Source organism: Rhipicephalus microplus, chromosome 2 (genome assembly GCF_043290135.1).
Source record: "Rhipicephalus microplus isolate Deutch F79 chromosome 2, USDA_Rmic, whole genome shotgun sequence".
NCBI classification, from domain to species: domain Eukaryota; kingdom Metazoa; phylum Arthropoda; class Arachnida; order Ixodida; family Ixodidae; genus Rhipicephalus; species Rhipicephalus microplus.
In genome coordinates, this window is record NC_134701.1 from 245227419 (window position 1) to 245253096 (window position 25678).

Here is a 25678-nt window from a genome sequence, read left to right on the forward strand (position 1 = left end):
AGCAAACGACTCGCGTGAGCTTCGACGTCTCGTGCCCGAGGGTGATGCGGGGTCAGGTGACAGCCACTTCGAGCAGCTTGTTGGAGGAGAAGCGCCTTTTATCCGACGCACTGCGGAGTTTGCACCAATCGCTGTGCCACTTTATACGCGTTGACGATTGCCGACGCTTTCGTTCGAGATGACTGGAACCCGTCGGAGAGGAGACAATCGTCGGACGAGCAAAGCGTGAGTCGCGCGCAATCAGCTGTTGCAGAACATTCAGTGATAGATAGCCCGCCCCCACGACCATTTATCTTTTGTTAGGTCGCCCGACCGCGATGCCTCGTTGTGGTTCTTTTCGTCGTTTGCTTCGCGTTTGTCTCGGCCGTATCTTGTCTTAACGAGCGGCCCTTCTCGTTTTCGCAGCCGTCTCAGCAATCGCCCGACGAGTCCCAAGACGCAGATGGAGCAGGAGAAGAGGATTCGTCGCGAGATCGCCAACAGCAACGAGCGCAGGCGCATGCAGAGCATCAACGCCGGTTTCCAGTCGCTGCGGACGCTTCTGCCCCACCACGACGGCGAGAAGCTCTCCAAGGTGAGTTTGCCCGTTCTTCTGTTTCTTTCTTCTCTTTTGCCCCACTACGCGTCGTCATCGTCGTTTTCCGAGTTTTCGAGCCCGTTTCTTCTTGCGCCGTCTGCGTCCCTGACAGGTGTCGCGTGCACCTGGCTCTGCCTCCAGGGGGCATCGTACCTCTCGGCGATGTCGAAGTGCCCCCTTTTCATTTTTTTTTTCTTCCTCTTGTTCTTCGGTCGCCTGCCTGCTGCCCCGTGCCAAGAGTTTAGTGGGCGAAGAAACAGCTGCTACTTGTTATGCGAATACAACTTGGGGAGCCGAAGTGTAACGGTGGAAAGGGTTGCCCCTTTTCTCTCCTCCCTTCATCATTCAGCCTCAATTCATTGTCTATTAGGGAGAATGTATAAGAAAAGCGTGCTTGCCATGCCTTATGTATCTTCGTGTCGGGCAAACGCAAAGGTCGCAGAAGAGTAACACATTGCACTTTCGCTTATTAGGAATACATTCTATTGCAAGCGAACCGCTCTGCATAAATAGACTTTCGCGAATGTTTGCAACGCGAAAGGAAACGGCTTTTCGTTTTCACCTCGCGTCACTTCTGCTGTTCCGTGTCCCTTTGGTAAAGGTGTCCGGTACACGTAACCTTATTAGCGTAAGAAGCTGTAGCGGTTTCTCCTCCCATACTCCGGAAGAAGCGGTAAAGGTGCGCAAGTCCCGTCCGTCGAGCAAAGGCCGTCGGTGACGAGGCGACACGCGTGACGGGCGGCTCGGATCGATGACGTAATGCGCGCACCGGGACCCCTGGAAAACGAACGCTGCTGACGGCTACCAGACGCGGTGTTTTCGGCGGCGCGGCGTCTCGTTCGCCCGGTCGGCAGATGGAGAGGAAAGGGGCCCTTCCGATATCCGGCACTTGAAGGAATAAGTTTCGCCGCTCCCAGTCCGCCGGGCCTGGCCGGCCGGCCGGTCGTTCGCCCCTGCTCCGGGGGCCGCCGCCATCTTTGGGCAGCCAGAGGCACAGAAAACGCGCCGTCTGCGGAGACAAAGAGTACGAGAGAAGGCGACCGGAGCAGCGCTGGGATAATACCAATAATAAAAAGAAAAATCGACGGGATAGAGCGGAGAAGCGGGAGATGAGGGCGGCGGCGGCGCACGGCCGTCTCGCCGCCGTGCGAGACGGCGTACCACGTGACGCGGTGACGTCGCAGGGACGTCCGGGGCTTGCCGGCAGCGGCGGGATGACGCGTGGAAGAGGGTGGAGAGAACGAAACTGGGGGGGGGGGGGGGGGTCTAGTCGTCGGCATCGGTTGCCATGGCAGCCGGAACGCCCAAATACGGGGTGCCGGCCGTGAGCGGGGGTCTCGGATCGATGCACCTTTTCCCTTCGGAAGCTGGCGCTCTCTTCTCCTCTTCCTCTTGTTTTGCTTGCGTGCATTTATTGTTTCGCTTTCCGAAAGCATCCGCCGCTCTTCTTCTCCTGCCCTTGCGGCCGAGGGGGCACTGCCGCCGAGGTATTTTATTTTCTCTCTCTTTGCAGGAAGGGGTTGTGTGCTGCGCGTCTGCCGGTAGTCATCGTCGACAGTGCTCTTTTTAACGCGTTTCGAGCACCGCCTCTCTCCCATTCTCTCTGCTTTCGTTTTCTTCTTGTCTCCCACTTCGTTATTACGTTACTCAGCGCCTTACTTTCTCCGGCTGCTCGTACTTCTCTCCCCCTTTTCTCGTCAAGGTGAGGGAGTGTTTCGTTTGTCCGGTAGCGTCGTCGGGGTGCCGAAAGCGCGCGCCGTCTCATCGCTGCTGCGTGTGCCACCCCCCCAACCTTCACTGTATGACCGGTGTAGCAGTGCCAGTTACGTAAGGGGCGCGGCACGTCATCTGCTAGGCGCGAGACACCGCGGAAGAAATGGAGGAACTGCGCGGCTGGGCAGTGGGAGGTTGGTCTTTCAGGAGGCTATTATTCAGTGCCTCCTCGATGTCCGAGCTCCGATGAACAGAATTGGCACGTGCCCTCCCAACTCTTGCCTCGTCTGGGCCGTTATTGCGTCTTTGTGCATTCCTTTATTTCTATCGTCAGCGCGTTGCGTATTACCTTTTTTAGTGTTTTTTTTTTTTTGCTCCTGGTGTTGCGAAGTCGCCCCGACGTTATGACGTACGATGGGTCGTTGGCGGAAGCTCTTCGTTGCTTTGTTTACAACGCAGTGACAGGGTTTGTAGGTAACATGCTTTCGAGGCTGTGCTTGCTTGATCTGGTGTGGGACATTTTATGTTGAAGGTCGCGAAGCTTACACGCTGCGTTGTTGTACCCTGCATGGCGATGTGCGGTTTATATAATCACGCAGTCGCTCTATTCGCTTGTGCCGCTTACACTGAAGTGATTTATTATTGCACGGGGGTAATCAGTATATCGAGCTTTGTTTGAGTGAAATGACACTAGTGTTGATCGGAGTAGGCAAGTGACTGCTGCGCTGGAGTGACCTCTAGTGGTTTTTTTAGTTTGTGGGAAACTGGACGGTGCAGATTAACAACTATTGTGCGGTGGGGCGTTTGGGAGGGGTTTTTCCAAAGCCACGCTGCTGTGATCTATTCGCCGATCCGGCTGTACCGATGGCGATGGAGGTTCCAGAGTACTGCCACCGCCGTATAAAAAAAAAAAGTGCAATGCCGAGTTTGGGGAAATGCGAAACATGTGGCGCTTACTCAAAGAAAGATGCAGATTCATTTTTCTTTTCGTCCCGTGAGGACTCTCTATCGATTGTTTGTTTGCCTTCTCTCCCTCTCATTGTGCTTGTGCATGTACTAATGATGACGGTTGCTCATGTTCGATGCAGTGGTCGTGGATGTTGTGACCGTTGTTACTGTCGGCTCACTGCTGGAAGGGGCTTTTGACGCGAAAACTAAATATTTGTATTGTTTGTATAGAGTTATTTTCGATGAAGGCGAAAATGCTGTAGGCCCGTGTCAGACTTGGGTGCACGTTAAAGAACCCCAAGTGGCCATTCATCCAAGTGGAAGCGACTCGTCAGCTGCTCGTGTAACACTGTATAAAGAGCGATAGACGTTGGCCAGATGCGGGAAAGTGCAGCGGAGCAGGTGATTTTATCGCGTTTACTTGAGATCCGGCGTGCGCGAGCCAGGCTCAGCTGTAGCGGCGTCTGCAAAGAGCTCCCATGCGTTTCGCAATCCATCAGCGGCGCCGTTTGCTCCAGACTTTTTTCTCTTTTTTCACCTCCCGCTTCTGTGGCAGCTGAAGCAGCGGCGTCGGACTAGCGGGCGCCAGCGCGCACTTGTTAGTCGCTGCGGTCGTCTTCGCGCGTTGCTTGGACCCGGGCTCGATTCCGCATTGCCGCCGACTGACTGGCGGGAGAAGCCGAGGAATGACTCTCTCTGTCTCTCTCTCTCTCCTCTTAGTGTACGTGGCATGTTTGCTATGGGCACGTGTGTTGTGTGCGTGAGACGGAAGGTGTTCGCGGGTGCCGTCGTGGGATCGGACAGGCGTAAGTCGAGAGATGTGGGCACCCGACAGTGAACCAACGGGCGCGACGAAGCTTTTTGGGCAGCCTCAGCATTGTTGGTACTACCGACCGCCAGGGATACTAAGGAAATGAAACGCTCGCTGAACACGGTGACACGCTGAAGTGTCAATTCTCTTTTTTTGGCAAGTTTTCAAAGGACGCTTCCTGGGCGCCTACATAAGCAGCCGTCACCCCCCTGCTCACAACTAAAAAAAGAAAATATGCACGTGCAAGTCCGGCTTTGCTGCGTCTACTCGCTAGGCTAGGCATTGGAAGACTCGGTTTTGCTGAGCCTACTCGCAAGGCTGTGTGTTCTGGCGCTACCGTCGGATCTCGTAAACTGCATTGCCGGGTGCCTATGTCATCATGATGTCATGTGGGAGACACAGCTCCGTTTTACTTAAGTGATGATGAAGATGTTAAGCGAGTTTGGTTGCTACACTGCCGAAGAATAGCTGCATGAAAGAACGCGCTTTCGCACCAACGATTGCGACGCATTTTGCCGTCGCATTCCCGGTTCGCAGAAAGCGCATTTCCCTCTTTGTCTGCCCCGTACTGCGCACACACACAGAGAGAGAGAAATGGAGATCAAGCACGCATCTAAAATGAGGCCCACCAGTATAATGTATTCTAGTACACTTCACTAGTTGACAAAAGCTGCCTTGGTGCATCGGGAGGTTCCCCGACGCTCCGTTCTTGGAGGCAGCATTGCAGCCGCTGTGCCACTTGTCACGTGGTCATGTGGACGGCTCCTATGGCTCTTTACAAACATGGAATATACTTGGTGAAAGTTGCCTAGGGGTTTGTTCGGTTTCCTTCGATTCGTTTAGCCGTCGTGTGAGCTCCAGTGACCTGTTCCTGTTGCATTCAGGTCCAGCGGTTTTGGGCGATCTCGACAACCCTCTCTTCGTGTCAGTCTCAGCACTTTATTCGCATTCGCTCCGTTGCGCAGTGCCTTGTGACTTCCTTTCATTGCGCGGCAGTGGCTTCACCCGTCCACACATCTTGCGGAAAACCCTGTTTTGCGGAGCGCTGACTCGTCTCTTCCCCTCCTTCTCTGTTCCTTCAAGTGAACCCGGGGCCCGCCGCATAAGAGTGGATTCGTTTGTGCTCGCCTGAATTCGCTTGGCGGTGTCTTTTTTTTCCCTCGGCTCCGTGCGCTCTTCACGATCGTTGGGCATATATCGGGGCGTTGCGCGCGCGCGTTAACCCAGTTATTTCGATCTACGGGGAAACACCCCGCAGCCTTACCGCTATGCCCCCACACCTTTTTTTTTCTCTACTTATTTATCCCTCTAGTCTACTAAAGACGCTGCTCGTATATTTCATTGCTTCTCGGTGGCGTGGCCTGAGGTGCCCTCGTCCCCCTGGGTCGATCGTGTGAGGTGCAGAACAACTGGAGGAGGCATCGAGTGACAGGTGTATCTGTGGTAAGGTATGATGCACAATGGCGCAAACGATCGGCTCTAATAACCTCGTCGTGGTCAGGAGACTAATCTGCAGGATGGTGATGTCACTCGCACCGTGTTTTTGGGGGTCACTGGGTAGCGACATTTGCAAAATTATGGCAAAAGTTAATTACCTGGCCCCCGAGATTTTCTACTGACAACTTTGGAGGCCACTGACCGCCAATTTCGATTTCGGCGATCTCCACTGGAGGCCCTGTTCGGACCTGGTCCGTTCCGAAGATATAGATAAATAAATGGAAAAGAGGTGAGTAGGAGGGGGGGGGGGGTGCAGGCATAGTTATGTGTTCGACGGTGTACGGCCTGAGAATAAAAAAAAATATTTTTTTTCTTTCGCATTGGAATAAGTGCATCTCGTCGCGTCGGCAGTCAACATCCATTCCTGCTTCCTGGAACCAGCACGAATATTTCTAACAAGAAACGGAAAGAAGACGTAGATGCTCCACAAACGCTGTATCTTTTTTTTTCCTTCTATGTTCGATTAGTGCACTGGTAGTATGAAATTTAAAGATCCAACTGGGACGTCTTAAAAGAAGATCCCAACATCAGTGGCTTTAGGAGAAAAATAACACTAAAACAAACCGTATTCGTGGTTGAAACGGGGCGCAGTTCGCACAGTTTGATGGGGTTGATGGGGGGTTGGGGCCAAATCCCATAACCGCGAAAATGCTCGCGACATCGACGGCTTCGGCGAGCGAACTCCGCTGTTGCTGGTGTGACGCTGTCTACTAGTACCGAAAATTCCGCGAAGTTGACAATATGCAATCTAAAATGGAACGGAAGGGGTTTATTATTGCCTTGCAGCACTTCTTTTATATGAACGTGCGTAAACATAGCGTTATTACATAGTTGTGCACGCGTGACTAGGGCGGAGAGGAGGAGTATGAGAGGAAGTGGTGGTTTTGCGGCACGCGGAGAGAACCGGCAGTACGTCAGTCAGGTACTGCATCCTGTTCCGGCGCCTTTGGCACAGCATTTCCGGGCGATGGGCGACAGTTTCCAAATCTGTAGAACCGAGCGATTGCGCGAGAACTACCCACGTGACACGTCGCGCGAACGCCCCGTTTCGTCGCTCGTCGCGTTTGACCTTTACTGTCTCGGCGAACGCGGCAGGTCAACACTGGCGTTTGGATTGCTTCGCCCCAAATGGCAAACCACATGGAAGCTTTTACAGCATCGTTCACGATGACGTATTCGCTTTACTTCGATGGTTACGAGATTAACTTTTTATTGGGCCTCGCATCGTTTCCTCACACACTTCGACCGGCCGTCCAGTGTGTTATGAGTCGCATTCGTGAAGCGAGCGAACTTGCGTACTTCGCACGGAGAAGTCGCTGGCAAATTGCGGGCAACCTAGTTCAGCTTTCGGGACTGGTAATGGTCGGAGCGAAGCAGAGAGCTTTCGTATACGACTGGTCGCAACTGGGGTTTTGGTGGTGGTAGAAGAAAACGCCTAATTTCTGCAGCCCGGTAGGGAGCACGACACAGCGCCTAGGCATTTCGAGGCAAACTTCGGGGTTTGCATGCCTAAACTGAAAAGACCTTGAAATTCCTTCTCCTTTACTTTGTTGTCTCCTTCAAGCGGCGTGCATGGAATCCCCACGAAGGTCGCCCAACAACCTCGCTAATTTCGGCCGCTGGAGTTTTTTTTTTTTTTTTTTTTTCCTCCCCGCGAACGAGATGCGCTATGCGGTCCTCGTTAGAACCCCCCTTTCATCTTCTACTCAACCTTAGCCTGCTTGAACGTCCAAAGCTTTTCTGGGAGTGGCGAACAGGGACCCCCTTCTATCTTTTCCTCCTCCGACCCAATCTCCTTCATCAGCTGTGTTATTCCCTTAGCAGAGAGAGACCATTTTTCTCGGCCTCTTTGTTCGCGTCTGCGTGGCTGCCCAAGTGCGGAAATGAAGGCTCTTTTCTCTCTCTCCTTTTTTTTTTGGCGGGATGCCTTAGGTGGGGCAGCGCCGGCGTTTTGAGCTTTACTTCTCTCCGTGCTCCTCCTCTCTCGATCACTGTCTATGCTGCGCTGTTCCCTCCGGCGGAGTTCCCGCACTTCCGAGTAGAAGCAGCCTCGCTCGCTCGCGCCGGCTCCTTTGACTGCGTTCCTCGAAGTGGGCAAGGAACGTCGGAGTGGAGTGGTGTTTGGGCGGCAGGGGAGGAGTTAGCGGAATGCGCCAACTCTTCCTCTAAGCGCCCGCGGTCCTTTTCCCTGCGGCTGCCGAGCGAGAGAGGCTCGAAGGACGAAGGCTAGGTGGAGGCAGAGATGTCGCCCTCACCTCTCCCACGAATTCCAGTGCAAACAGTCCGTCCGAACCGCCGACCCGACAAATATAGAGCAGCATAGCACGGATGCAGTGGGGACGTGGGGAGGGGGGGGAACTAAAGCGGTGGTGCCTGTAGTAGGACGACGGACCGCTTCCCCGGCCAAGACTAGGCGTGAAGACGGTCGCCTAGCTGTCCCCTGCGTGGATGCCTCGTGTTTGTTCCGTTCTCGTCTCGTCCGGCACGTCACTTCTTTCGGGACTGCGTTGTTTGGCTCTGCCGCTGTTTTCTTTCTTTTTCGTTACTTGCCTCTACAGACCAGCCACCCGCGGCAGGGAGGGAAAGAAAGAAAGCGAGGAGCTCGGCGTCGCTTCCTGCGGGCCACGTGGCCGCCAAAAAAAGGCCATCCATAAAACGTGCTTGCGCGCGTAATAACCACTTGAGGCGCAGCCGTCCACGTGTGTGGACGCAAGTTGTTTTTGCAAGACCCTCAGACTAGTAGTGGCAAAGGAGAGGCGACATACATTGCGCATATTATCATTTGAACTTTCCAGGTAGTCAACGCTTAACCCGAGGGTGCTGCCGCCTATGACTGCAGCCGATGGCTTTGCCGAAGGTGTTACGATGTTCGACGGGTCACTCGACGTGCCGCGTTCGAAGACCAACCTCACAAGGATTATTTTTTTCTTGCCTAAAAACGAACTTCGTGTATTTTGCGCCTAAGATCTTCTAATTGTTGTTTAAGAATCGAACATGTCTGGCTGCAGAATACTCAAATATTTAAATACATTCTAATTGAGATTATTCAGCAAAGCTTGTAAAAACAACGTGTTTCTTAATTTATTTTTTGGATTGTATTGACGAGTGTCTTAGTGTCATGTTGCGCGAAATTTAGACATTTTTGTACAGTGCATCATAATTCGCGCCTGAAGGGGATATGGCACTGGACCGCGAGGGTGTTGTTGCTCGTGATCGGCATTTTGAAGGCGGGCGCGTGTCCAGGAGGATTTCACGTGGACGGGAAATGAAGGCGCCCCCTCTTGTTTGCCTGGCGCCCTCCGTCTCGAAGCCCTGCTGTTGATTGTTGGAAAGGCGTCGTCTCTGTGAGTGACAGATTTCCGGATCAGACGAAGGTAAACCAAAATCGAGACAACGATTCGAGGAGAAGTCTGGCTGCGAAAGCTTGTCCCAACACGACGCAAATGTACAACTGTTTAGGACCTTGGGCTGTTTTATTTTGTTTTTTGCGTAATCTTTCGCGTACGGAGCATTTGCTACTGTACGTTTCGAGACGTCCGGCGATTTTCGAGTGTGCATCGAAGGAAAGAACGACGGGGACAACGGTTGTCGCTGAGTGATTGTGACAGCTCACGTTACGTCGCCGTCTGTTTCGGATGAACGCCTTCGCAGCGGTGCTCTCCTCCGGTCATTTCTGTCCCTCATTGAGTCGACAACGACTGGGTTTCGTAATCAATGATAGGGTGGCGCACTCGTAACGGTTGCTCCGCTCATTGAGCGAGTTTCTCCACGCTCGGAAGGGAGGTGGTGGCGAGCAGCATCGTGCGGAGAAATGCAAACCGGTCCCTACGTGAAGGAGGCATTGGTGACGCACTCGCACCTTTTTTTTTCCTTTATATTATTTCTCTTCCGCTGCGAATCGCCCCCTACAATCTGCTGCCGGTGAGCGAACGAACACCAACCACCTGGTTCCCTCGCGGAGAGCAGGTGGCTTCGCCGCCGTGGGGACCCTGCCTGCTCGTACCACCTGTCTTCTTGCAACGTGCGAGCAAGCGCTCGTCGCGCTTCAGTTGTATCGGACGGCTTGGCGGCGGATCGGTGTGCTGGAAGATGGCGCAAGAGGCGGGTTTTGCCGCCCTGAAAGAGCACCACCTCACCCTTCCTCGGCAGCCCTCGTGGGCCTAGGCCTCCATTGTGCACTTCCCCCGCCGACTCGTTGTTCCACTGCCGCCGCGCATGGTCCCATGTGTTCACGTTCAAAGCTTCTTCCCCCATCTTCGTCGCATGAACGGCTCTTGAGAGAGTCCCACGCTACTTTGCATCGATGGCCGGTGCGCGTTTGCTCGCTGCACCGTACTTTTATTTTTTTATTTTTTTCGCGCGCTCAGGTGGTGCTGGCTCAGCTGCCTCGCCAGAAGGACGAGTGAAAGCATGCTGTCCCAAGCTTCAAGGGGGAAAAAAGAAGGAAGGAAGTAAAGTAAATAGACGAAGCAAGGGGAGTAAGCGTAGCGGGGGGGCTCGCCTAAGCAGGCAGGGGGGATTCGCCGAAAGCACCGGGTGCAGGGACGCTCCTTGTTCGCCGAACGTCGTGGTGCCGGTATGCATGCCGGCTGCTTCATTGAGGAGCTCGGGCGGCTCGCATTGCCGGGGGAAAATGCGGACCTGTCTCCCTTCCCCGCTTTTCCGGGGACAGCGTCGGGTGGGCCACTTATAGGCGGACCCGTAGCGGTGGCACGCGGAAAGCCAGGTGCCACAGCCTTTATTCTCTCTTTCGCTTCGCTCCCATTGCCCACTTTTCTTCTTTCATTGTCGTGTAGTCGGTCGAAAGGCCGTTCTTCCACCACGGGGCCGTGCTGTCCTTTCATCCCGCGACGTCTCCCCCCCAAGGCTCTCCCATTCTTGAAGCTCGTTTTTGCGCCTGGTTCGTACGCTCGTTCCGCGCCACAGTAGCCGAGCTGACACGGCTTGTTTGTCCGAGAGGGAGAGGGGGATGAGAAGGGGGGGGGGGGGGTTGAATGGAGTTGAGGGAGAGCGTTGGGGGACACGTCCCGATCGGTCGGTGCGTCGTGAACGGCGGCACCACTGGCGGCGGTTCGTTGGAGGATGGCCGTGCAGTTGTTGTTCGTTCGTAGTGTTTCATTATTTCGTCCCTTTCGAATTCTGCTCCTGGTAACCTCCCTTTTGGCGCGCCATCTCCGCCCTTGTTTATTTTCTTTATCATTGCGTTTTTTATTTTTCGTCCCGATTGCGTCGGAAGTCGTCGCGGAGGATGCGCCAGCTGGCACAACCTGCTGCGAAACCGTTTGAGCGCGCCTTTCGTAGAAACCCGAAACCGTGTCTTTTCTTTCCGTTCACGGCAATGAAATGAGGAGGCAGCTCCCTCGGCTGCAGGACGGGAAAAGGCCGAGAGCAGAAGAAGAGCTTGCTGCTGTTTTCGCTTCGAGCAGCACAGCAATGAGCGAGAGATGAATCGAGTAGTAGAAGGCTGCCGCTGCTCTTCCTTCGTCTCTCGTCGCTATCTAGAAATAAGGGCTGATCGACGTTCACGAAAGTAATCATAAAACGTTGGCACTGCGCGTTGTCGGTACTCGGAGCAGAGACGGCATTTTTAGGGATCCCGCTTGTTCGATTAAGAATTAAATGAATCACTTGTAAGATTTTTTTTTCCTCGTTATTTTTGGAACAACGCAGAATGCGCAATGCGTGCCTCGGTATTCTCGGAAATTTCGTGTCTTTCGATAAATGTGAACCCGTAAAAGACCAGCGCTCGCTATTTTTCTTTCTCCTTGTTTACTGACATGTTTTGTCGTTGTGCTTACTGTTGATTATGTTTCTGTTCCTGAAGTTTTTGTTCCTGACGAATGAACGCACCACTTGAAGGACGGACTTCCATCTTGGGTGACGCTGTTATCCGATGCTATGATACCCGCCCGCGGTCTCTAGCGGTTGTCCCAAAAATTGTGTCCCCGAACCACTGTCAGACTAGTCAAGTTCGGCGCCTGCTTAAAGGGTTTGGCATTGAACAGAAAAACAATTAGCGTGCGTGAAACTGCATGGGAACTCGTACGAAGTGTCCAGAAAAAAGCTTTGGCACTCAAAATCGCTTGATCCACAGTAATCGGTCGTTAGGCTTCAGGACAGGCAAATGTGCATGTCCACCTCTTGGTGAAATAATGCTGCTCCCGTCCATGATGTCGATGCTCCGGTGGAGCTCTTCTTCCGAGTGAGTGCTCCTTCTGAGCTTGTGCTCTAGTCGGTCGTTTGCCTGTGCGCGTGACGTGTCGATATCGCAGCGTCGCCCGATAGCTTCGGAAGTAGTGAGTCGGTCAGGTCCGTGCAATCTGTACAGCATATATCGGCCGATCAGAAAAAAACTGCTAGGCATGCGTGCAATGCGCAGCAAAGTCACAGCGAACGCTGGAAGAGCGGCCTTTCAGAGCCTTTCCTAAACGCTGCTTAGGAAATTCCTACAGGCACACTTGCTGGGTACCTACTACTACGCCATAAATGATGGTAATTTTTGTGTGGTAGGCCGGCATTCACTATGCTATCCGTTCGTCATTATTCGGAGAAGCGTGGTGTCTGCTTCACACTTGCAAGGAATGTTGTGCACATTTTTATTTAATGCGGTAGCTGGTGACGACGAAGAATTAGGCCTGAAGTGTGTATGCGCCACAGTTTATAAGTGATCCAGTACAAGCGTTTGTGATGCGTTGGAGCATTGGGCGACCCACTGGCTGCGCTATTCGCAGTCCGCGACGCCTGGCTGTTCCTTTGCTGTTGTAAAACGCTTTATTACTCGTGTTAGCGCGATTCCTTTCTTGACAACAGGCCTGCCCAAGGCAAATTGGCGAACGAGTTTGAAGCACAGGCGTGGCTCAGTCGTAGAATACTGGGCTGGCGCGCAGGGGACCCGGATTTGAACCGGCTTCCTCGGTGATTTCTTATTTACTGTTTTCTTTTTTTCTTGTTTCATGCGATACTGGTTACGGACACCGGCGGTGGCGGCGCACAACTACAGCGCCGCGCGTGGCCCGTGTTGCGATTTCGTAACAGATTTCGCCATGATATGCCTTATGACCGAGAGAAGCGAAACAGGACGTTAGCGCACTGTAACAGGTGGTGTGTGGTAGTTGAGAGCAACGCAACCTTCAGTCAATCGACAATTCCGAGAAAAGATGGCCCCCGTGGCAAGAGGTATTCCGCTTTAGGCGTAAATGTATAAACCGATGATAACGACGAGTATATTTGCAAGCTGCAGAGTAGTGTTCCGCTACGCTTAAACTAGCGAAAGTTCTGTCCATCAGCCGAACGAGGGTCACGGCAAAACCTATACTTGTGAGCACGACACAAAGAAATGGGGCCACGGCGGGCAATTCATCGCTTCCGTGGCGCGATCCATCCATCAGTCTCGCCGGACCCGACGGCGGGGCTCTTTTGGCGAAGTGAATCAGCTCTGCTCCACTGTACTTCACCAGAGGCAAATAGAAAGGGTGCGGGGAAATGGAAGGGGGTGGGACGGGTGTTGCCGCAGTGGCAGAGGGCAGCAACGCAGACGCTGTGTGTAATACCGGGGCGGCCGGAAGTCATCTGGCTGGATGCGGTCGCTGGCGCGCCTGTGACGCCGGCGGGTTGCGAAAAAAAAAAAAAGGCCCTGGCTGACCGCCCACGCTCGCAGACACACGCACTCCCCCCCGCCCAATCAACGGAAACGGCGGATAAACGGGGTGACTGCGCGGCGCTAAAGGGGTACCGGAAGTTAGACGCCGAGAGGGGAGTGAGGTAAAAAGCGACGGATTAATAATTCCGTCCGGCGATGATTGCAGCAGCGTCCGCCCGTATCTGCCTATGCTGTATATGTAATGTTACCCCCCTTTTGTCTGTGTTCATCTTATCGCCTTCTCGCCGCTTCCCCTTTTGGCACGCGCGCGCAGTTCATCTGTGGCCACTTCCTTCGTCTCGGTCGGTTGTTGCGTTTGACTCGCATCCGTTTCCTCATTGATCCGCACCGCAGCCGGGAAGGGCGGCCACGATCGAGGGAGCGGAGCGACATCGGTGACAAACGACCCGCATGCAAATCCTTCCGGAGGCCATCGTTTTTACGCATACGTCTCTGCGCCGGCGCTTGTGGCGCGGATGCCAAGTAATGCAAATAGCTCGCGGGCGCTCCTGCCAGTCTTTGTTTGTTTTTTTCCTTATTTGTGCCTTCCGTTAGTTGCGTCGCATATCCGTGAGGCGAGCGACGAAAGCGGGATGCTGAGAACTGCTGCGCGCGGGGCTTCGCTGTCGTGGGCGATTTGAAGGTGGTGCCCGAGTCGCCACCGTTGCATCTCGTCCCTTCGTCCTCTTGGATCATTGCTGCCTGCCGCGCGTCATGGTGTTATCGCGCGATCAGGCTTTGCGTTGCAAAAGCATTCGCCGTCAGCACTTTTCTCCGGTACTCGTCGATGATGTGAAAAAGACACTGGAGAGAATAGATATTTCGGTGGTGGTGTTTTTCTAGCTTTTGAGATAAACTGACGTCGGCATAATAGGTTTTTTTTTTCTGTCTCGTGTGAATGGTCCTCGATATGCCGGGGTGTTGAGCGGCATCACTTCACGCAGTGGCTAGCCGCACTCATTTACCGAGTTATATACTATCACTCACGCATGATCTCCATTCTACCCGATGTTGCGCCAAGCACTTGAGTTAAGCTACACGCCACGATGAGCGTCAGAAAGGTCAAAGTACTTCACCCGATCGCTTTCTCCTGTCTGCCTTCCTTCCCAATTTGCGCGTTTAATTTCCTTTTTTAATTGAGCGCTTCGTTTTCAAACACCTCACTTTTTGAAAGCAGGAATAATGAAAAAAAAAAAGCTTCTAACACGTTTTTTTTTTTCTCCTTTTCCTCTTTCGCACCCTGTTAGGCGGTTCATTCGCCCTTTTTACTTCGGCGTTTCCGGCACTTAGCTCTGTCGACCCTCAATATGGTCTCGCTCCCCGGCACTGGCGAGAAAAAGCAAAAGGTATAAAAGGGGCCCACGATTACTACATAGCGGCGGTGGTGGCGTCGCGCTATCAGCAGCCCTGTTCGTCGTGGGCGACGGGCCACGGTAGCGCGACCGGCGCCCGTTTACTGCGTGGGCGGCTACGTACGCGACGTGACGCAATTCGGATCGAGGGAGAAGGCGCGGATGGCGAGAGGGGAAGATGTGCGATACAAAGTGACAACCCTGGCGCGTGTGGGTTACGCAACCGGGTTCTCCGCTGTTTCCACGATTCCGCCGCCGCCTGGCTTTTATTTTTTATCGTTTCTCCTTTGGCTTTCGCCTTCTTTGTTTGTCGCCGTCGTTTTCTGCCACTTCTATTTTTCTTTCTTTTTGTTCTCTTCATCGCCGTTCCTTTCTGCGCGTGTCTTTCTCTCCCCCCCCCCCTTTCTTCTCATCCGCTATTCGTTTGTCGAAGCCTCATCGTTGCGCAAGAGCCCTCTGGTATTTCCTCTGCGATTGTTTCAGCACCCGCGTGGGAGATTGTTCTCTGGGTGAAACGAGAAGCGATGCGGCGACGGGGGGAGAATGGAGGCTTTCTTTTTTTTTCCCTTCTTCTTTTTCTTCTTCGTCGAAGTCTGTCGGCTCGGGTATCGCCGAAATCGCGGGCGTTTTCTATTTCTATCGAGCGCGAGAACGACGACGGAGGATTTTTGGCGACCGTTTTGTCGCTCTCGACAGCCTGCCCCGGAGGACGGCTCACGTGAGAACGAGGAGACGACGAACCAACATTTCCCTGATGCTTCCCGGGCCCGTCTTGAGAACTCTCTCTCGCTCGGCCTTGTTTGGTGGAGCACGCTTCCCGACTGGCGGAGGCCTTGAAAAAGATTTTTGAGGCATCGCACGTGTGCGCTTCGTGTTCGCGAGAGATCTTAAGAATACAATTTTCCGCGTGGGTGTGAGAATTTGGTCATCTTGCTATGAAGAGTCCTGTGCTACGACGATGAATTGAGTTCCCGCCTATGTTTTTAAGCAATTCTGGGGATGAAATCTTGGACTTAGATGTTCGATGGTGCGCGAAACGTTTTTCTCGCAATCTCTTTCACTCTCTCTTTTTTGCGATATCTATCGATGGTGGAGGGCGTCCAATAACTGTGCAGACTTTAGAGAACCCCCCCCCCCCTTTTTTTTTAAAGGAGGTTGAGAAGTCGCGCCGAAGGGGAGAGGACGGCTTTATAGGTGCCCGTTCGCCAAACGCTTGTCTGAGGAATCGCAGGTGGACAATAGCGGTCCTGTCCACTTTGAGTGATGGCTCGGCTAGTGTGTCCACATCGCAGGACTGGTGGACATCTGCTGCTGTTGGCGTTTCGGGGAAGTGCGGGCGGTGCCACAGCGAGCTGCGCAGGTTGTTCAGTTTTATCTGTTCGTAGACGCGTTTCGAGGTAGCTTACACTCTCAAACGCATTCGACGACGCTGGGAAAGGGTGGTGGATGTCGGGCATTTGGCTGCGTGCTGCCATTGGTCGCCGTTTGTTCGGACAGCTCACAGTGGACGGAGAGTATGTAGGGGGCCCGCGGTGGGCCCTGGCGCGGGGCTCTGCACCGTGGATTCGCATTCGCGAATGGAAGGAAGGCTTTCGAGGAGCGGCTACGGTCGCAGCGAGACGAGAGAACCGGACTGCCGGCGTTTGTGTCGACGAGATGCTGCGACGGCGCGCAAGTGTTGTTGGTGGTGTGTTTGGCCCCGCGAGATTGGAGTGCCCGATCGGGAAAGTGTGTAGCGGGATCTTGCTCGCTCGGCGTTGTCGCGATGTGTGCGCAACGCGGCCGGTTCTATAAATGTGGCCTCCGGTTGTACGTCGTACCCCCGAGATCTTGGCGAGGTGATAGCGGGTCACAGCGCCTCTCCTCTTTGCCTGACGTCTTCTTTTCGTCGCGATGCAATCGTATTTCGCGAGCACGTGCGGACGGGAATGAACGCCTCCGGGGCCTCCGAGAGGAGACTGCGTTGCAGCCTTCAACGCGTTGTCGCGTAACGATCGCTACTGTGCACTTGTAGTTCTCTTACCGGCGGGGGTTTCTGGCGGAGCGCTCCTGGTTTATCTGCTTTTAGTTGCACTTGTACCGTACTGCGCAGCTTTAGTTGGCCACAAGTGCCGGTGCGTGTTGAGCTCCTCTCTTCTGGTTTCTGTTTCGCGAACATCCCGTGCTGTCCTCTCGTTGATTGTCGCTTAACTGTGAGCCTGGCCTGTATCGCGTATTTCGGTTTGTGTCCGTCGGGAGGCGTCTGCCTGTTTTGAACGCTCGCTTGTTGCTCTCCGAGTTGCCTCATTGGCTCGCGCGCTCTCCGTCTTTCTAAAATGTTCGCGACGGCCGATATTTTATTCGAGCGTTCCTTCGCAGCTCACGCAACGGGCGAGACCCTTACGCGGGAAGAAAGCATGCCCGTGGGGCATGGACCCGGTTCGGCCGGATCCATAAATGAAAAGCGATATGAGCCGCAGGAAGCGAATAGGCGGCGCGTCGCAGGCACTGACTACCCCTGCTGCCGTTGCCCTCCTCTCTCTATTTTGTTTTACTTCTTTACGCGAGCTTGTTTGTTTGTGGGAGAAGGAGCGGAGCACGGAGGAATCGAACTGCCACCGCTCCGGCTCTCTCCTTCTCCTTCTCCAAGACCTTCCCATCTCCCGTATTTGACAGCCGCGCGGCTATATAGCACGAGGCTCGGTATATGGGACGAAATATCTCTCTCGCACTCGGTTATTCGCCCGCGTTCTACTGCTCGCTTTCTCTCCCGGGCCGTCGCGTGCGGATTTCAGATGGGAGCCGGCTTGAAATTGAATAAGAGAGAGCTCGCGATCCGCACTCTCTGCCTCTCCTGGGTCTCGACTGGCGTCGAGTTTGTGGCGGGTGCAAAAGTAAGAAAATATAGAAGGTAAAGAAAAAGAAACATGGGAAAGAGAGAGGGGGTTCGTGTGGCAGGCTCGCCTGCACGAGAAGAGAACGTTCTCCGCGACGGGCAGACAGATTGGAAGAAACTAGCGCGTAATGTTTCCCACGGCTGCCGTAAAGAAGTCCGTTATATTGTTTTTTTTTGTCGTTTTTCTTCCTGTAGTTCCTTCGTCGCGGAGCTGACGTTGTAGCCTCCGCGGATTTTTCGAAAAACACGCCCCCCCCCCCCCCCCCCGCGCGTCGATCTCCCGTCGCTTTTCGTTTCACGATGCTACAGCGGGTGCTGCTCCTGGTCGTCGCTTTTTTTTTCTTCCTTCTTCTTTTTGCGACTACGGCGGCCAAGTCGGTTATTTGTTTCCGATTCGTTCTATTGATTCGTCGGGTTGAGGCAGTCTGCGCCAGACCCACCCGGCCGTGTCTTAGCGAGACGTAAAAATCGGCTGTCCGGGCTGTTCCCTTTTCGCTACGCTTGCAAACGCTCCAGTGCTCTCTATCTCGAATTCGCGAGACCCGGACAGCATGGATTTGAACGTTTAAGATCCTGTAGTACGTGACCTGCCTTATCACTTATCCACTATTTTCTCCTCCCTTGTTTGTTCTTTGAAGCATTGTGAAGCTCGCGCGCGGGCGTAAGAACATTCTCCTCTCCAGCAGGCAGTGGTTTTTTTTTATGGAGTATATTGTCGTTGCGAACATTGCCATTGGAGCATCTTCGCGCGCGAGGAGTGTTTAACGAGCGAATGCGAGGCTCCGGGGGGATCCGCGCGTTTGGGAGCAAGTTCATTAGATGAGCTGGAACGATTCGTCGGCAGCGTCGCGCGTTGCGTCGAGTTGATTCGAGGATCACCTGTGCTAAATGAAAAGCTGCTCCCATTTCGCGCGTACTCGGGAAAGGAGGACGGCCGTGTTTTGACGACGGACCCACATACCGTTCCTTTTGTTTGGGTGTTCCGAGTGTCTCGCAGATCGCAATCGTACGAGAGAATGTTGCGGGCGTAAATGCAGTGGATCACCGGGCATGATGTGTGTGTGTGGGAGGGGGTCTCCTCCAACTGCTGCCTCTCCGCTGTTTTCGAGCACCGCAACCGGCGTTGCGGTCCCTTCGCGGAGTGTTTTTTGTCCGGACTGCCCGGTGCGAGTGTTTCTTCTTCGCCCGATTCGATTACGCCTCCCCGTCGTAGATAAATCGAGAAAGCCGGTGGAAAAATTGTTTTTTTTTTTTTTTGCGAATATGGCACCTGGGCTGTTTGGTTTTTACTTGCTCCTCTATCTCGTTTCTCATTTCCTTTCCAGGTGCGCGGGTGTCATAGGCGCTGGTGCCTCTGTTTTCTCTGAGCGGCTCGTCTCTCAAACACCCGTGCTCCGATGTTTCGCTTTAATGCGCCGCTTCGGAAATGCGAGCTCGAGCTTTCTTATTTTTGATTTGTTGCTTTTCGCTACGATCGAAAAAAAGGGCTCGCGCGTGCCAACCGGCGTATTCTTTCCATCTCTATCCCCCTCTCTCATTTTTCTTCTCTGACCGTTTTTTTTTTTTTTCCGAGTTTACCATCGCCCTGCCGTTCTTGCGGCCCGGTATCGTTTTCAGCCTTGTTGGTGGTTGTTGTGGTCCTTACAGTCTGCTCCTATTTGCCATTCGAGTCGCTCCTTTCAGTGGATGTTCTCGCTTCGTCGCTGTCTTCACTCTGGCTGCCGTCTCTGCCCGTGGCCTTCTTTCTTTCGCGCGTTCGTTAGCTCTTCCCGTTTCTCCGGCAGGTTGGCATTCCCGCGAGCGCGTTTCCTTCCCATCGGACGAGCCAGCCTCGAAAACACAAGCTTGGCGCGTCATCATCGACGTCTGCGTGGAAAGGGGCGCCGATTCCCATCGCGGAGCGGCGTGTGAAATGAAACGGAATACTGATCGTCGATGCCGCCGGGAGCCTGGAAGGAGTTTGGATGCGCGGAACACGCGCCCGTCTTTTTGAGCCTCCTCGCAGCTTTTTGGTATTTTGCTAGCGCTGTTATTCCGCGTGCCCGTGTGAGGTCGCTCTCTTCGCAGTTGGCTAGTTTTAGGCGCAGTTGCACGCGTTACTTGTCTGTCCCGCGCGACGATCGAGCCAGCGCTATAGAACACACCCTCACGCCCGAACCAGCCGATGCGCCGACTCGGCGCCCACGCGAAGCGATGGGAAAGCGAAGCCAGCAAAGCTGAAATGGCGCGCAGCGGCTTCTGGCAAGGTCTGCCCGAATCTTCACGACGCGGAATGAAACGGCGGGCCTGGAGAGATGAAGGGAGAAGGTGATGGAAGTGTTTTGTAAAGGGGAAGGAGGAAGGAGACGTGGCTGGGCGAGGGCAACGGTGGCGTGCGGAAGAAAGGAAGAAGAGTGTGTGTCACGGAGTCGGCCGCGCCAAATGGCGTCACGGTGGCGCGCATTGCTCTTGCGGCGCCCCGCCAACTAAAGTCGCCCGCCGTGCGCTCTCTCACGCACATGCAGACGCCGCACCGCCATTCCCACGGCGACCAACTGTCGGTGGGACGTGGCGCTCAGTGTTTTAGCAGCTCGATATAAACTGCCGGATGTGTACCACGGGCTAGACTGCATAGCTGTGGACGGCTCCTCCCAGTTGTCGTCTGCGCTAAAATTTGAATAGGTTGCGTGGCGAAGGGGAGAAATGGCTCTGGAAGAGGTGGGCTCGCGCGAAGGTGCCGAGAAGAGTTAAAAAATGGCGGAGGGGGTGGGGGCGGTAAGGAGCTCGCACAAAAGGCGCGTCGTCCCTTCTGTGTTGACCATTGGCGATGACGGGGAAGGAGTGGTTGAGTTGCGAGCGGCGCGCGCCGAGGTAGCAGCAGTTCCGGTCAGTTGGCGACGTAAGGGGGCCGATTATTACGCTTTTCCTGCTTGTTTGGGTTGCGTCTCTCTCTCTCTCCAGAGAGCCGGCGGCGCGTTTGTTTTGGCGGCGCCTCCTCCTCTCTCGCCGAGGTCGTGGAAGGCCGGCGCGCGGATGCCCCTTCTTCTTTCTCCTCATCCTCCATTTCGGTGCCGCCCGCCGCTGCCGCTTCGCTGAACGTCCTCGTACCCGGTGGTGGCCTATGCCTACCTACTGCACCGGAGCTCTTTCTCTGGCGACCCGGTGACCCTGTTCTCGCGGGAGTAGTCGCGAAAAAGTAGTCACCACCGCATATGGCGGATCGTGCAGTGCTGTCACGAGCGCAGCCTGACCGACCGCTACCCTTCGTCTCCCGTCTCACTCTTTTTTTTCTTTTGTTTTGGCGGAGTTTCAGAAGTGGTTGACCGGCGTCGTGTGAACGCGGCAAGAAAGTAACCGAGCTATTGAGATTCTCTACCCTTACATAAATAGGATTTTTCGACAGATTCGGATATGCGGGAAAAAATTAATAAGCACCGATTTTGTATGTGAGCGCGTGATGCGGTTCCCGTGCCACCTGTCGCGACGGGGAACTTGTTGGTTGTCTGGTGGTGGTGGTGAAAAACTTCATTCGTCAGAAGGCCAAAAAGTAAAATAATATTTAAAAAAAGAAGCAGCGTTGTGGGCGGTTTTTAGGCTGCCGGTTGTGGCGTCCAGGCAGTGCCTAGCCGCGACGTCCTCCGGCCAAGTCATCAGCCGAAGTTGGTTGTCTGCGCTCGGTAATCGTTAGGGTAAAAGTTTGCGACACTCATGAAAAAAACGAAATCAAGTTGTTCAATGCTTTCGTTCTTTAGGCAGCTAAATGGATAGGCAAGCCCGCGTGACGTAACTTCATGCGCTTCGGTAAAGACCACTGGCCTAATTTAAAAGGAACTCTTTCGTAACTGCATTTTCCCCTTGGTCAGCCGGCTGAAATATGCTTGGATGAGATATTCTCTTCTCAAACTTTCTATCGTAAGACATTTTTGTTGATGCTAAGCCGCTCTGACCGTACCGCTTCACATAAATACACTAGGTCGAACTCTTGCGCTAACGTCTATGGGCACGAATGTGTCTAATCTTCGTACTTTTGGCTGTCTGGCTTCGCGTGGCTTAGAGCTGCTTTTGTCGTGAAACGACAATCGGTAAATGTTCAGCAGTTGCACGTCACCACCCGAACCTGTTGAGCTCACCATTTCGAATCTGGTCACGAAGTTGATTACGGTTCGTCATTCCATTCGAAACAAAAACCGAAACAGCAATAAACGAAGCCACGAGTGCGTTCGACGCAAGCACGAAGACTGGACAAATTTGTGTGCTATACCCCTCATTCCCATGGCCGTTGAACGATCGCAGCGCCACACTCCCGTCCAGTTAATTTTAAGAAACTCTATGCCTGCGACCGCATTTCGTGAGTACTCCCTTCCCACGATTCTTTTCGTTTCCGATACGGTTCGCGTAGCTGGCGTGAAAAGTGGCGCTAAGCCGAGCGAGACAAAGACGAAGAGGCGAGCAAGAAGAGACGCGGAAGAGAGTCGCAAGAATAGCTTGACTGGTTTACAGCGCGCGGGAAAGGCACCAGACTCCGAGGAACATCCAGTTTGTCAAACCTGCTACACCCGAAGGGCGAGTTTTCTGTAGCAGGACCCTCAGGCTGGTAGTTGTAGGATGACGACCGGTACGGAGGCGTGTCACCGTATACAGCGCATGCGCGTTGGAGGAGCGAGCCTGGCACTGTGACCGATTCCGCGTAGAGCACCGGATCGCGTTTCCCTGTTCTCCGCGACTAAAAGGCCGCAATGGCTTGTCCAGTAAGCATCACGGACCACTTTCTTTTGCCAGCTCCATCCTGGAGTGAATGCCTCGCATCTCTGAGGGTACGTGTTCAGCCGTTGCACTGTCATGTGGGCGTGACGCGTTGTTTATGGGCTTCTCTTAATCCCCTTCCTCGCCATTTTTTAAATGGTGCGTGCATGCGCTTATTGCGTACTGGAGTGTGGTGGCGTGGTCACTGTTATGTTGTTTGAGGTAGTGTTCTCGTCGGACTGCGTTCGTTTGGCGCGAATGCCTGCGGCGCCTTCTGACGTGAAATCTTACGAACGGCCGTAAGCTTCCGCGTCGCTTTTAATGGCGCTCGATCAATAACGCGCGAGTTGTGGTAATCGGCAGAGCTAAATGGCAATTCGCGAATACCGCGCGGGGCTCCGTACCGTTCACGGTCTGATCGAATCGCATAGTAAATGGTATTAACCTGTTCGGCGGGAACTAGCGCTTGCGGTGTGTCGCAAGCCGCTCCCAAACGAGCCGAGCGGATCTATTCCGCTTTCGCGATGCGGAAAAAATCGCGATTTGGCGGCGCCGATTGAAGTGGCGTGTTGTAAGTTCTCGATGCCGTCGTGAATGAACGCCGAACGAGGGGCAGTGGACGGAGGAGGGGGGGGGGTGATTTTCTCTTCTCTCCATCACCCCGTTCACCGCAGTTCGAGCACTCTTGGAAGTTGCGTACGCTTCCAGAGATGAGCCTCTCGCACTATTCACCCTACCTGAAAACCACCGCGAACCGACGTCATTAGACCCCCTTTTCTTTCTTGTTTTGTTCCCAGGGCTGTACAACGCACCGAGAGGAGGGTTAGGCATGTGGCCCAGATGCCTCCTTCCCTGGTCGATAGAAGGAGCGATACTCGGGGGAGCCACGCGATTGGCCCCTATCGACGGCGCGTCGTCGTATAATGTATTGGCTTAATTGGCCCGGCAGCCGCGTGAACATTCTGTCTCTCGGGGCCGACGGTCGGCTGCCCGGGCTTTATAAAGGGGTCCGCGTATGGTGCGTTGTGTTCCCGCGGGACGGGAACCTTATAACTTTTCGCGGCTTCATTCGGTACGGGGCAGCGTTGGTGAGGCCCGCGCGTCTCGCATGCCAAAAGGGGCCGCCGAATGGACTCCTTTTTCTCGCCGACTGTCGCTACTGTTGAACGTTAGGAATGGGTGTCGAAAAAGCATAATTCTGCTTTATCGTTTTGCCATAACCTTAGTTATTTCGTCGATTAGTGTTTGTGAGCTCTCGTGGCCGCGAGCATGGGTGAGTTCGTTGGGAATGTGAGCAGGAGGGCTGTTTCCTTTTACAGCAAAAGCTGTTATGAGATCACAACACGTGGTCGCGTGCGCGTCGTAATTGTCCGCCGCCGCTGGTGTCCGTAGCCACTATGGCACCAAATAGGAAAGAAAAAATATCTGTAAATGATAAAAAAACACGAAGGACACAATGGGATTCGAACCCAGCATCCGGCCGCTGAGCCATGCCGGTGCTTGGAACTCCTTTGTAAACTCGCCTTAGGCAGGCTTAGTGTCGGGAAAGGAATCGGGTTAATATGAGTAACAAAGCATTTTAGAACAGCAAAGGAACAGCCAGGTAGTGCGAATTGCGCAACGAGTGGGTCGTTGACTGCTCCAACCCTTTACAAGAGCTTGATCTTGTTCGCCTAATGATTGTGGCACATAGCCACTGTGGGAGATTGCGGGTGTTACAAAAGCGAACGATGCCAGAATGGCGAACTATGCCATAGTCAGTGCCTACCTACTACACAGTGAAAGTACCGTGCAAGTGTGCTTGCAGCAGCTACCCAAAGAGTGTTAAAAAAAAAAAGCAAGGCTCTGAAAGGCCGCTCTTCCAGCTTTCGCCGTGACAGTGCTGCGCGTTTATTTATTTATTTATAAGCTACGTGTTAGTGTGGCTCGTGGTGAGGCGGAAGAGATAGCAAATATCGCACTGTTACATTTCTGTTGTCGGGAGTCCTGCGAAACAGCGTCCGTGAATGTGATCTGTTGCTGGACGACTGGTATGTCGTGTTGACACGTTGAGAAAGTCGTAAACACGGTGCGTGTGCCGGAGCCGACGTGTCGACAAGTGTGCTTAAATTTTAAGGGTGAAGCTCCTATAGGGGGCAGCTTGGGCTAGTTGGTATGGCATGACGATAGTTATATAGCGCGAGAAGAGAACCACGAGACAGGAGAGACACGAAGGACACGAGCTTCGTGTTCTTGTCTCTGTGTCGTCGTTCTTTTCTCGTGCTATAACTACCGTCCTATTGTGGAATTGTGACCTTCCGACAGCTTGGACGTCCGTCACGATACAAAACTTCCGCTTACGTAGTTTTGGGAAACGTTGGGCAATGCGAACGTGGTTCGAACAGCAATTTAGTTCCATACTTGTCCTTTTTTTTTCTTCTCTTTCTCTCTCTGTGCCCCGCTTATTACTTAACTCGTTGTATCAAAGTGCGGTTACGATCGCGAAGCCGAGGGCGGCTTGGGCTCTCTCTCGGCGCGGGCGTCGAAGTGAGGCGGCGCGCCTTCCCCTCGATGAAGGCGATCGTAATCGCCGCCGTTTCTGGCGGGGCATCGCGCGTCTCGCGAACCCGGAGCCGCCGCCGCCGGCAGCCACACCTTCTATTTTGGCCGCCCCAGACGCCGTGGCCCCGCGAAGGGCAGGGCGAAGAAGAAAAAGCAGGACACAATGATGACGCTCGGACTGTCTCTTCTTCGTTGGACCCTTTCCCGACGACGGTGCTCTCGTTTCGGCGCTTGTGTGTGGCCCGCTTTTCGCGTTCTTCTTCTTCGTCGCCCCGTCTGGCCGTCGCGCATCGAACAGCACAGGCGGGAGTGCCTGCCTCGCTGTCCGGCTGGCGGGCGACGCTGTTTGCGCGTGTGAAGCGGCGTCGACGGCTTCCGTGTGGCCGGTCCCCATGCTTAGCCTTCTTCCGTCATTCGTCCCGACACGTGTTGTTGATTTCGCACCACCCCGGCTTGTCGTAGGGCGGGGGCCAACGTCACTGCGTTCGGCGGTGACGGCACGGGGGAACAACGACGGCTCGCCGTCGCCTATACGACGTCATCGTCGTCGTCCGGTGGCCGGAGGCTCGCCGCACGGGCCATCGCTGTTTTTTTTTTTTTTGGATCTTCACTTTAGCGGTTCGCACGACAGCGATGTCGAAGGGCCACTCTTTTATTTATTTGGTTGCTTCCGAGCTACCTTTCTCTGCTCAGTATGTTTTCTTTCTTTTCGTTAATGTGCGCCTTTTTGAAACTAAACGTCTGCCTTTTTTTTGTCTTCTTTCGAAGGACCGCGTGTTGTTTTTGTATCTTCTCGTTTCCTGCATTTCTACTCGCACTATAGACAGAGTTATTTATTGATTGCTCGCGTGATTGCGTTTTCCAACGACATCTCCTCTTCCGTTAAGCGCGTTTCCTCTTTTTTTTTTGTTTTTTTTTCCGCATTGCTTAGTTCTATTCGTGTACGAGTGGGCTTTTCTCTCTATGCGTGCGTAGATGAACCGAGTCCACTTTCTTACGTCCG

The 25678-nt window shown here is 53.8% G+C and overlaps 1 protein-coding gene across 2 annotated transcripts in view; it reads left to right on the forward strand.

Moving 5' to 3' along the window:
* Window positions 1-25678, forward strand: part of crp (transcription factor cropped) — a 63041-nt gene that overhangs the window by 12895 nt on the left and 24468 nt on the right. The window contains exons 1-2 of one of the 2 annotated variants that reach the window (XM_075878324.1): window positions 92-225; window positions 406-574. In XM_075878324.1, the coding sequence (XP_075734439.1) occupies window positions 179-225; window positions 406-574 (216 nt within the window). In that variant the 5' untranslated portion in view covers window positions 92-178. Of the gene's footprint in view, window positions 1-91; window positions 226-405; window positions 575-25678 lie in introns of those variants that run through there. The other variant, XM_037421294.2, reaches the window with a different exon arrangement.